The 12,254-nt window shown below is 39.9% G+C and overlaps 1 protein-coding gene across 6 annotated transcripts in view; it reads left to right on the top strand.

Annotated features, from left to right (window-relative positions):
- Positions 1–11,326, top strand: part of helz (helicase with zinc finger) — a 260,171-nt gene extending 248,845 nt beyond the window's left edge. For all 6 annotated transcript variants that reach the window (XM_080209367.1, XM_080209368.1, XM_080209363.1 and 3 more), the window contains 2 exons: positions 5,064–5,316; positions 9,488–11,326. In XM_080209367.1, the coding sequence (XP_080065493.1) occupies positions 5,064–5,316; positions 9,488–9,819 (585 nt within the window). In that variant the 3' untranslated portion in view covers positions 9,820–11,326. The remainder of the gene's footprint in view (positions 1–5,063; positions 5,317–9,487) is intronic.
- The last annotated feature ends 928 nt before the right edge of the window (positions 11,327–12,254 follow it).

Here is a 12,254-nt window from a genome sequence, read left to right as displayed (position 1 = left end):
TTATTCAGAATCAGTTTAAAGTGTGTTTTAATATGAACTTTTACATATGAATGGATTAATGGAATATGAATGGAATTCTGTGGAACCATGCCATTTCTCCCAGTGAGACCCAGCTGTCAAAATCCAGGCAAACATAGAATGTGTTCTTGTCCATGTGTGCTGGTTACAAGAGCTAGTAATGTTGGCATCTCTTACCACTTTGCATGACAGCATCAGTACTCCTTGTAAAACGAATAGGTCCAGGGACTTAAACGAAAGCAGACTAGTGTGCATGCTGGAATCAGAAACCAGAAGAGAAAATGCTGGAAAATCTCAGCAGGTCTGGCAGCATCTGTAAGGAGAGAAAAGAGCTGACGTTTCGAGTTCAGATGACCCTTTGTCAACAGATGCTGCCAGACCTGCTGAGATTTTCTAGCATTTTCTCTTTTGGCCTAGGGACTTTGTGGGTCACTTAAACGTGTGACGTGGTTCTACAGTTCTGCACACAAATTATGTAGTTCATACTTTATTTGCATACATCTCAAGTTGTCGATGAATTTTGTTTTTCTATTTTATCCACTAATAGCACTTGAGGTTAAAAAAAATTCACATGAAGAAGGCAAATGGGCAGATTGAAATGAGCACAAATACAACTGAATTCCCTGTTCTTTAAAGACAACTCTATTTGTAAAGACAAAAAAAGCTTGTGCATTGGAGTAAAATCTGCACAATTTTTCAGCAATTCAAAGAGCATAACGCTTTTCTGTTTTTCCCTGCTCTCCCTTGCCAAAACCTTGGCTGCAAAACAACACCCCAGTGAACATCTGCATCTCTGCTTCCAGCTTCTGTGTTTCTGCCTTCTGTTTAGTGTTCTTGTTGAAAACTGCCAATGTTTTCTCAGAGTTGAAACTTTTCTGTCTGGGCTTGCATTTCTGACTCTACTGTTAAAAGATCAGCTATTTAACCCAATAGCTGTTATAGCCCATACTCAATGTGTTAATACACTTGCACTTTTCTACTAGTTTCTTCCATTCCCTCCCCTTGTGAAGTTGCCTATGTAAATTCTGAGTACAGGTTGGTCTCTAGTGAATACAATGCATGTTTCAATAATCTTTTTCCAATGGGGTCAGTAATTGGCTTGTCATTGTTGACCAGCACATCGATTTCTTTCCTGTTCAAAGAAATACACTTGATAGAATGGTACCAAAGATTCAAACAATTAAATGAAAATGTCAAGCTTCTTAAATGTTCCAGCCAGGTTGATCTGTACTGCTTTCTGTCTTGAGTTTATTTAATCAACTGAGGCCTGAACAAGTCATTGATTTCCAACTCTGTGTGTATTCCAGAAAATGGCTACTATTTTAAACCTATTTGAACAGGTCTGGCTGATGTGTTTTTGATGACAAATGACAATTCTGTGCAGTAATGGTCAAGGAAAATGTGCTTCTGTCACTTTGGGCATGACTGATTTGCAGTCTTACCAAACACTGCCAGGAATCTTATGCCCATGTAGAAATTCTCTGTAAATAAAAAAAAAACAAATAAATGCAAAATGTGTATAGTTTTTGAGTTTTAAACTGTGGTATGGTAATACTGGGGTCCTTGTGAATCGCAGTTCCACTGCATTGACACAGTTGAAGTGCTATTGTGTTAACATGATTGTATTTTGAGGAATTCCTTTTTGACCTTTGTACAAAATTTTAGCTAAAAACTCAGACAAGAGCATGAAATGTCTGTACCCTTGTCAACCTGAATTACATAGGGATTCATGGCCATAAATTCAAAGTTTAAAGTTTATTCATTAGTCACAAGTAAGGCTTACATTAACACTGCAGTGAAGTTATTGTGAAGTTCCCCTGGTTGCCACACTCTGATGCTGTTCAGGTCAATATGCCTAACCAGCACGTCTTCCAGATTGTGATGAAACCAGGGCGCCCGGAGGAAACCCATGCAGACATGGGGAGAACGTGCAATCTCTACACAGACAGTGACTGTGGGTCCCTGGTGCTGTGAGGCAGCAGTGCTTGCCACCATGCCACCCTAATGGCAGCACTGCCATAACTGCCTGTTCTCAGCATTGCCTGAGCTTCCTCTCCTCCTGCATTTGTAAATGAATATCGCATTCCTGATGTTGTTACTTTATTGTTGGAGAGTACACTGGAGTAGATTACAGAAGGCTTCTATATGGTGACAGATAGCTAGCAGTGGCCGGAAAGCTGTAATTCACTCAGAAGTTCAGGTTACTTCAAAACACGATTTTAGTGGTTTGTGATTGTCAGCAGAACCCCAAGACTAAATCACAGGCTTAAAATCAAGGTCAGCTCTTTGCTGTTATTAATGACCTAGACTTGGGTGTGCAGGACACCATTTCAAAATTTGCAGATGACAAAAAATTGGAGGTATTGTGCGTTGATAGGAGGATAGTAATAGAATTCAAGGAGACTTTGACAGGAAGGCGGAATGGGTGGACAAGCAGATGTGATACAATTTGGTAGGAAAAAATGAGAGACACTGTAAACTAAAGGGTGCAATTCTAAGGTGGATGCAGCAGCTGAGGGACCTGGCTATATGTATAAATCAGTGACGGTGGTAGGCAAGTTGAGTGAGCGGTTAATAAGGCTATGGGATCTTTGGCTTTCTATATAAAGTCATAGAGTACAAAAGCAAGGAAGTTATAGTGAACCTTAATAAAATACTGGTCTAACCTTTTTTAATTGAAGTATGGTATCCAATTCTGGGCATCATGCTGGAGAGATGTGAAGGCATGACAAAAGGGTGCAGAAAGAATTTACAACAATGGTCGCAGGGATAATGGATTTGAGTTGTGAAAGTATATTGGAGAATCTGGAAGTGTTCATAGAACATAAACACTACAGCACAAACAGGCCCACAAGTTGCGCTGATCACATCTATACCTACCAAGCCATAGAACTATCTGTAACTCCCAATGCCATTAGATCCCATATACTCATCCAGAAGCCTTTTAAAAGACCCCAGCGAATTCGTCTCTACCACCGCCGACGGCAGCCGATTCCACTCACTCACCACCCGCTGAGAGAAAAACTTACCCTGACATCTCCTCTGTACTTGCTTCCCAGCACCTTAAACCTGTGTCCTTGCATAGCAACCATTTCAGCCCTGGGAAATAGCCTCCAATAATCCACCCTATCTATTCCTCTCAACATTTTATAAACCTCTATCAGGTCGCCTCTCAACCTTCGTCTCTCCAGGGAGAAGAGACCTAGCTCCCTCAACCTATCTTCATAAGGCATGCCTCCCAATCCAGGCAACATCCTTGTAAATCTCCTCTGTACCCTCTCAATAGCTTCCACATCCTTCCTGTAATGAGGCAACCAGAACTGCGCACAGTACTCCAAGTGGGGTCTGACAAGGGTCCTATAAAGTTGCAGCATTACCTCCCGACTCCTAAACTCAGTCCCTCAATTAATGAAGGCCAGTACACCATACGCCGCCTTGACCACATCCTCCACCTGCGAGGCTGATTTAAGTGTCCTGTGGACCCGGACCCCAAGATCCTTCTGCTCTTCAACCCAGCTAAGACTCCTACCCTTGATATTGTACTCCTGCGTCCCATTGGTCCTGCCAAAATGGACGACTACACATTTATCCGCGTTGAAGTCCATCTGCCACTTCTCCGCCCAGTCTTGCATCCTATCTATGTCACACTGCAACTTCTGACATCCCTCCAAACTATCCACAACACCACCAACCTTCGTATTGTCGGCAAACTTACTTTTGGAGAAGAAAAAGTTGAGGGGAGAGTTGATAGAAGTGTTCAAAATCATAAGAAGTCTGGTTGGAGTAGATGGAAAGAAATTGTCACCAGTGGTAAAAGGATCAAAAAGCACAGGACACTAATTTAAGACAAATGGCCTCCATTGGATAGCATGCAATGCGTTATCTTTTTGTAACATATACAGGTTTCAAGTGGTTGCTACTTTATTACTGGTTACATCAATCCCGGATAAAAGACTCATCCAATGAGTCTACACATTTCAAAGCCTGTCTGGCCCATGGTTTTGGAAGCATTCCCTTCTAAAATGTATGTTACATGGAAACAGATTGCCCATTTGGCTGGCTACATTTGTTGGATAAATATCACATCCAGCATGCAACACTCAATTTATACCATCGAATGAATTGCCCTTTGCCAACAGTGTTGGAAAAAAAATCCTGTGGGATTAAAATGCCCTCAGAATCAACTAAACCTTTAATCAACTGTGCACTATGCCTAAGCAAGAATAAATTTTGTGTTTTATAACTGAGCTGTAAATATCAATTATTTAAGAGATGCACATTGGTAATATTTATTCATGTTTCTAAACTAATAACAAAGCAGCAGATACAAAGTTTTATACTCACTTTTAAAATGCAAAATTCTACAATAACACTGAATTATCTAATTATCTTCAACATGAATTTTAGAAGTGATTTGAAATTAGAGGAATTCTTGCTGAACTAGAGGCAAGGGAAGAAAATGGTTTTGTGGAACCCTTGCTATTAGTCAATTTAGGTACTTGGAAATAAAGTTGATCTTGATAATTTCTTGTGGTTTTTAATGGGCAAGTTTTGTATTTCATCCTCTTCTTAATTGGCCTTGCTTGTGGCTTAGAGGACAATGAATATCTATCCCCACTCTGCACCACTGGTTGCTGCAGCAGGATGCAAGGAGACTCAAAGGCTGCTTGGAATTTTTTTTCACTGAGCCTCGCCTTTTGCGGTCTATTTTAGTCTCTCTTCGCACCTGCCCGTTTAATCCACCTTGGATTGAAAGAGCCACGTTCCACTCTGGGACCCTATACTGGTTTTTCTTTTACCACTGGATCCCACCGATGCTTAGAATTAAAACAATCAAATGTTGATGAATTATTTAACTAATCAAGGAAAATATTCTTTATTTGGGTTTTTTGGAGTGTAATTTTGAGAAGTGAAAAGACTTGATCTTAATTATTCTGATTTTTAATAAAACCTATATGCAGTAATGTTTTTATGATGTAGGAAATGGAAGGCCAAAGTACTGAAAACTAAACACAATTCTCCTGTTGTTACAATTTCCCAACCAGTTTGAAGCCAGAGGACCAGGAAGGCCTTTGTACCAAAGAAGAATTTCAGCCAGTTCTGTTCAAGCATTTCCCGAAGATTCCAGCAATCCTCAAGGCAATCTTAGTCAATGTAAGGAGCTTCAAGACCACAGCAACCATTCTTCATACAACTACACGTCTCCAGAGATGTGGGTGAATGCCAACTCTTCAGCTGCCCTCCAAAACATTCTGTGCAATGGATCCAACAGAGCAGTGGCACCACGGGACCTTTTAGGTATTGCTTTATCCTTGTATTTTGAAGTATTCCGTGTACTGATTGACCTATTTAAGGACTTCCTCCCTCCTCTTGTGTCCACTTCATAGAACTTGAGTTGATCTAGGACACTTCATGTCTTCAAAAGGTGAGATCGAGAAACAAGGTGTGCGCTCTTTACCTGAGTAATACTTGTGTTTTCCAACAAGATTCTTGCCATGCTCCACACATGCAGTGTCTTGGTTGTATGCCTGAAAACCACAGAGCAGGGACTGTGTAAACTCAAGTCGTCTTGAATGGGGAGGCACAGTGGCAATTGTGAGATGTTTTTGTGTGCTACTCAAGGGTCATTAGGCATGTGGAACCAAAGTAGATAAATTAATTCTGAATGGTGGGACAGAGTCAAGTCACTTAATATCCTACTTCTGTTTCTGTCATTCCAAGTAGAGTGTCTCAGTCAAAAGGGCCTGGAGGTAAAATCATATTGGCGAAATTGTGCTTGAATGTCATTCCCAGTGACTGACATGCAGATCCCATTGTGCAAACAACTGTGCTGTTGCCTGCAAGCAACATGTGATAGAGGTACAGAAAATGGATGAAATTTACAATGAAATATACTCTGAAACATTTTTAAAAAGCCATCAGTTGGTCAGCAAAGCTCATGGGTTTGTCCGTATTACAGTTAAATGAGGTTTGAGGTAATGACAAAGGATTGTAATCCGTGGCTGTTATTGCAGGTCTCTTTTTAGAGCTGCATTATTAACATTTTATAGGTCAACTCATAAACAGAATGGTTTGTAAAATTTGGAATGAACTAAAACAGCTTTGGGGGGGGAAATATCACAGCTTGGTAATTCCTCAAGGACAACCTGGCAGTCTGAAGTTTAATTGAATCTGCTGTCCTGTATATCAAAAGCCAACATTCAGAAATGTCTCCGGGAAAAAAATTTAATTGAAGTGATTTAGCTGGAAGCTGTTAACAATAGATAGATCACCAGAATAAAAGCTGCCTCCTTCAGTGAATATAACAAAGTAGGAATTATTTAGAGCCATTTAATTATCTCCAATAAATAATCTGCACCTTTCTGCAGAGACTAATTGTAAAAGACGCTATTTGTAATCGGGGTTTTTCAATTTAAAGCATTGCATACAAACAATTCAGTAATGTCTCTGAATCAACAAATAAATTAGATGTTCAATATTGAGGGAAAGTTATTATAAAGGTAGTGATTGTCTTATTTTTCTGAGAGCTCTTAGATTTTGAAAGTATAATCATGTTTGTGGATCTGTACACTAATATTAAATGTTGCTTTAAGAAAATATCAAATGCTGCTTAAAGTCAGGATTAGTCATTTCCCATAACTTGAAATCATTTTATTATTTTTAGTGAAAAGGTTGAAATTGCAGTGAGTTTTACTTTCCAACTAAGTGTGGGATATCAGTACTGGCGATTTGAAACTACCCATTTCATGTGAAATGAAACGTAGGCAACCATCAGAGCGTTCAACTCCTCTCCTACAATGTGGAAGATTTGAAGATGAAGTAGTTCTGGGAATTCTGGAGAATGCATTAGCACCTTTCTCCTTATAATGCTCAGTTTTGAGCCTCAGCCGAGAGTGATAAAATGAAAATCTTCTAGCTGACAATGAAGAAGTCAGCTTGGACACGGTGAACCCCCTTCTAAGTGGATGTGAGTCGAATGCGTACATCTACCTGTAGTTCAGCGCAAGTGTGGCATTAAACTGACAGTCTGACTCAAAGCGCAAGTGAGTGTAATAGGAAGTGAAGTGACACGGTTCACAGTAGGGTGTGCTGTACTGAATCAGTTGGATTTGAAGGGTAATGACTCATGCTCCCAAGTCTCAAGTACTTTGCAAAAATAGCCCTTGTCTCACATGTGTCCAAACGTGTTATTTGACTGGCTAAAGAGGACATGGCTGTGACCAATCCTTTCCTGTTCCCCAATTCGCAGTCATTCCCTTCCTCATGCATCTCAGCAGAGGAAGATTAAGAGCATATCTACAGGCAAATCTGTGGAATTGCCCTGGGATTTCAGTACCAGACCATATGGTTCCCAGTTACTGTAGGAGAAACTCTGTGGGTGTCTTTGCAGTCCTTTCTTGTGTTTTTTTTGTGTGTGTTTAGTAGGTGTTTGTTTTCCTTGTTTGGTCCTGTGTCTTTTCTCAGTTTGAGAAATCCTTCTTCCACATGTTCTTTCCCTGCAAAACAAACCACCCCTGCCCAGTGAAGCAGTTGACGCTACCTTATTGAATGTTTTTAAGGCAAGGATAGATAAATTTTTGAACAGTAAAGGAATTAAGGGTTATGGTGAGCAGGCAGATAAGTGGAGCTGAGTCCACAGAGAGATCAGCCGTGATCTTATTGAATGGCGGAGCAGGCTCGAAGGGCCAAATGGCCTACTCCTGCTCCTAGTTCTTATGTAACGGCTCCCAGGCTAATACCAATGACCGTTTATAATCACAAGGTAGGCAGTTCACAAGCACAGCTGAGGATGCCTTACCCTATCTGTTACTGCAAGTGGCCTTGTGCCCTGTGACTTAGTAGCACTACAGTACCATAATAAAAAGCAACAGGAGGAGACATTTGTCCCCTCAAGCCTACTCCACCTTTTCAGTAGGATCACGGCTGATCCGACATTCCTTGCATGCACTTTGCTGCCCTTTCCCTGTAACCCTTGTTTCCCTTACTGATCAGGAATCTATCTACCTCAACCTTACATATACACAAAGACTCTGCACACAACTGTCTGTAGCAAGGAGTTCCAAAGACACTCAGCTCTGAGAAAAGGTTCCTTCTCGTCTCAGTCTTAAATTGGTGCCTCTTTATTCTGAGACTATGCCCTCTGGTCCTAGACTCTTCCATGAGGGGGGGCATCCTCCCAGCATTTACCCTGTCAAGCCCCTTAAGAATCCTGTATGTTTCAATGAGATCACCCTCATTCTAATAAATTCCAGTGAGTTAGGGTCATAACCTGTTTAACCTTTCCTCATAAGACAGTCACTTTACACTGGGTATCATCCTAGTCAACCTTCTCTGAACTGCCTCCAATGAAATAATATCTTTCCTTAAATAAGGGAACCAAAACTGCTGTCAGTACTCCAGATGTGGTCTCACCTGTACTTTGTACAATTGCAGCAAGACTTCCCAACTCTTATACTCCAACTCCCTTGAAATTAGGGCCAACATACCATTAGCCTTCCTGATTACCTGCTGTACCTGGGTGCTAGCTTTCTAAGTTTCATTAACAAGCACCCCCAAGTCCCTTTGTGCTGCAGTTTTCTGCAGTTTTTCTCCCCGTTCTGTTATTTTGCTCTCCCTTCCAAAACGAGAAACTTTGCATTTTCCCACATTTTACTTCATTTGATAATTTTTTGTCCACTTTACTAATCAATGTCCCTTTGTAAACTGTCTGTATCCCTCTCACAACTTGACCTTTCCGCTCATTTTTGTCATCTACACAACACATTGTATCAAGGTGTTGTATCTCTCCTGTTTAAAAACTTTAACTGGAACTTTGTGAAGCATTGGCACCTATATTCTTTATTGCCCCCAGTATTCTCTTGGCTGTGAGTCTCATATTCTGACTGCTTTTTCACACCTTTGGTCAAGTAACACTTTTTCATGTATGAGCCTATGTAATATGAGAGACTGTTGGGCTGGGGTCCAAACCCTGTTCTTGCTAAACGTGCATTGATGGATATGAATTTGTTATAAGAAGGCTGAATGAAATTGCCGCTCTCTCGTCCAGAAGTACTGATAACAGTTGTGGTCCAATTGCTTTCCCAACTACCATCAGCTAACTCGGCATATGGACTTTTCTCTGAATTTGTGTTACTTGTTCCACATCATTATCATAACTCATATACTCACATAAACCAACAGCAAGACTATTTAAATAATATTCTGAATATTTATTCTACCCAAACTTGTCCATCTACTTGTTACTAGGATCCAATTTTAGTGCTCTTGTTAACATGTCTGTGGAGTTAAAAACAAGAGTTCCAGCATAATAATAGGAGATTACCCAGGTTGTTTTGGAATAGAACAGACATTTTTACATTTGTGGCAGTTGGACTGAGTCCTGTTCATTGAGGTGGAAGCAATCTCTTGTTCTGTCTCCATCCTTTCATCCTGTTGACGTGTACTTGTTTTGTCTTTTTTTTTGCTGCAGTTCAATCCAAGAAACTACGACCCCCAGAGGAGCACTTGAAGCCTGAGAATGTATCGCAACTGTCAGCAAACTCGTTCAACTACAATGTGCTCCAGCACCTTGGCCAGTTTCCCCCCCTCCTCTCCAACAACCAGATCACAGAGTCCAGTAGCCAGCAGAAAGCAAGTGGAAGCAAACCAGTCATGTCATACGCCAACGCATTACGGGCTCCGCCAAAGCCTAAACCTCCACCTGAGCCTGCGAAGAAAAATGGCGATCCTCTGTCTTTGTTTCAGGAACTCAGCATAGGCAGTTCATCAGGTAGCAATGGGTATTACTCTTATTTCAAATAAAAAAAATTGTTGCTTTTTAGATTTTAAAATGAGTCAGAACAGTCAAATATAGTTTGTTAAAAGTATTCAGCAACTCTGTGACAAAACTTCCTGGAATAATTTTTTTTTGTTTTTTTTGAGTTTATTTTGTCAGAAGGGTCTCATCCTGTGTATATTTTCCATTACTTTATGTACTTTGTAGTTGATCATAGATTCCTAAATTCAACCTTATTTCTTTCAACAAAAAAAAACAAAAAAATCTTTGATATGCTTGGGTAAATCTTGTATCAGCTCAGAAAAAAAAATGGGGGAAAAAAAGTTTTTAAGCAGAGCATTAATTTTTGAGTCACTTTTTAAGAATACTTTGCTGATGTCTAGTAGCATACAGTGCTGGGGTTCTGTACCAAAAGTAGCCAGCGTACATGAGGAAGTGGACGACAATATTTGTTTCATTTCAAGCAAAGTTTCTTAAAGGAAAATGTTAATTGCATTCTGAAGCATTTTGATCAACTGAAAGATTTTACTCTGTGTAAAGTGTTATTGTAAACAAACTGCTTTTAACTTAAAAATAGGATATATATTTGCATAAACATACACACATGTATATTAAAATTCAGTTTAGAACACAAAGCTTTTACTTTTTAAAATGAAACGGCAGAAATCACTGCAGGAAACATAAGCACACCTTCATCACACACACTCTGCTTTTTATTTGTTTTCTGGGACAAGTTGACAGCTTTGCTAATTTTACGGTTAATTTGATAGATTTTTTTTAATTGAATCATGAAGATGAAATAAATCTAGATATGCTGGTGCTTAGTAGATTATTAACTTTAAAAAAAGTGTGAATTTAGTTTAAAAAGAAAAAAAGTTCTTGTTTGGCTTCACTATGCATGTGTAAATGTTTTTAAATCTGGCTTTTGTTTTCCTTTTGAAGGGTTACACAACTGTGTGTAGAACTTCATAGCTTTTACTGTAGTTTTAATTTTGGTACATTATTTGATGTTTACATTAAAATGTGATGCAAAATTCTAATATTCTAACTTTTTTTTGTTTTCTTTTTGGAAATACAATTACAGAGTGGCATCACTTCTTTTTGCGTGTTTCTGTTCAAAAACATTGTCTCCCTCCTCTGTCCTCCCTGCCTTTCCTCGCGCAGACACAAAAATGATTAAACATTGCTATCAGCATTTTGCCAGTTATCAATGAACATATGCAACTTGAAGTATGTTCTTCTGTGTTTTTTAACCTTACACATCCATGAGTTTTGGATCATCGCAGTTTTTATTTCGCTGGTTCCCTTCGTAGTTTGTTTTCACTCATATCTATCCTGACAGTGGTTGGGTGACATTTTTATTTAGGTGTTTTCCTCACCTCTTTCCTTTTCCTGCCTACCCCACCTCCAACTTCTAATAAACTTTTGTTGCGTTACTCTGGGCACTGCAATAGCTGCTGCACTCGGGAAATGTGTAACAGTTTCCATCTGCTTTTATTTTCTTTTGTTCAGTATTAAAGTATTTAAATTGGACTTTCTTGTCTGCCTTTTTCTGTGGAATTGTTTGAAAACTCACAGCATATGCTTACCGCAGGTGGCTATAACCAACCTGGTTGTGAATCAGACCATATCGCATATAGGGATTGCGTGCTCGTTATTTTCATGGCCTTGGATTATCTATCATGATGTCTCCAGAGCTGTGTACAAGTTTCAGTCCATGTTTGGGAGTTATCCGATACTAACAGGTCATGCTGTCCTGAAATGGAATTTATCCACGAACAAGGCAACAGTCCCTTCCAAACATGCTGGCACACAAAAAATTCAAACACAAGTTATGAATAAGAAATATTCTAGCACAAATACAACTGACTTGCCTTGGAATCATGAGCGTAGACCACAGTTTGGACTCAACTGACCTCACTCATAAGAATATAAGAACTAGGAGCAGGGGTAGACCACCCGGCCCCTTGAGCCTGCTCCGCCATTCAATAAGATCATGGCTGATCTTTTTGTGGACTCAGCTCCGCTTACCCACCTGTTCACCATAACCCTTTATTCATTTACTGTTCAAAAATTTATCTATCCTTGCCTTAAAAACATTCAATGAAGTAGCCTCAGCTGCTTCACTGGGCAGGGAATTCCACAGATTCACAACCCTTTGTGTGAAGAAGTTCCTCCTCAACTCAGATGTAAATCTGCTTCCCCTTATTTTGAGGCTATGCCCCTCTAGTTCTAGTTTCACCCACCAGTGGAAACAACTTCCCTGCTTCCTATCTTATCTAAACATAATCATATGTTTCTACAAGGTCTCCCCTCATTCTTCTGAATTCCAGTGAGTATAGTCCCAGTCTATTCAATCTCCCCCCAGAAGCCAACTCCAGAATCAACCTAGTGAACGTCTTCTGCACCCCCTCCAGTGCCAGTATATCCTTCCTCAAGTAAGACCAAAACAGTACACAGT

This window comes from Carcharhinus amblyrhynchos, chromosome 21 (assembly GCF_965287045.1).
Source record: "Carcharhinus amblyrhynchos chromosome 21, sCarAmb.v2.hapA, whole genome shotgun sequence".
NCBI lineage: Eukaryota > Metazoa > Chordata > Chondrichthyes > Carcharhiniformes > Carcharhinidae > Carcharhinus > Carcharhinus amblyrhynchos.
The sequence above is the reverse complement of the archived record's forward strand: the minus strand, read 5'-3'. Positions and strand labels throughout refer to the sequence as shown.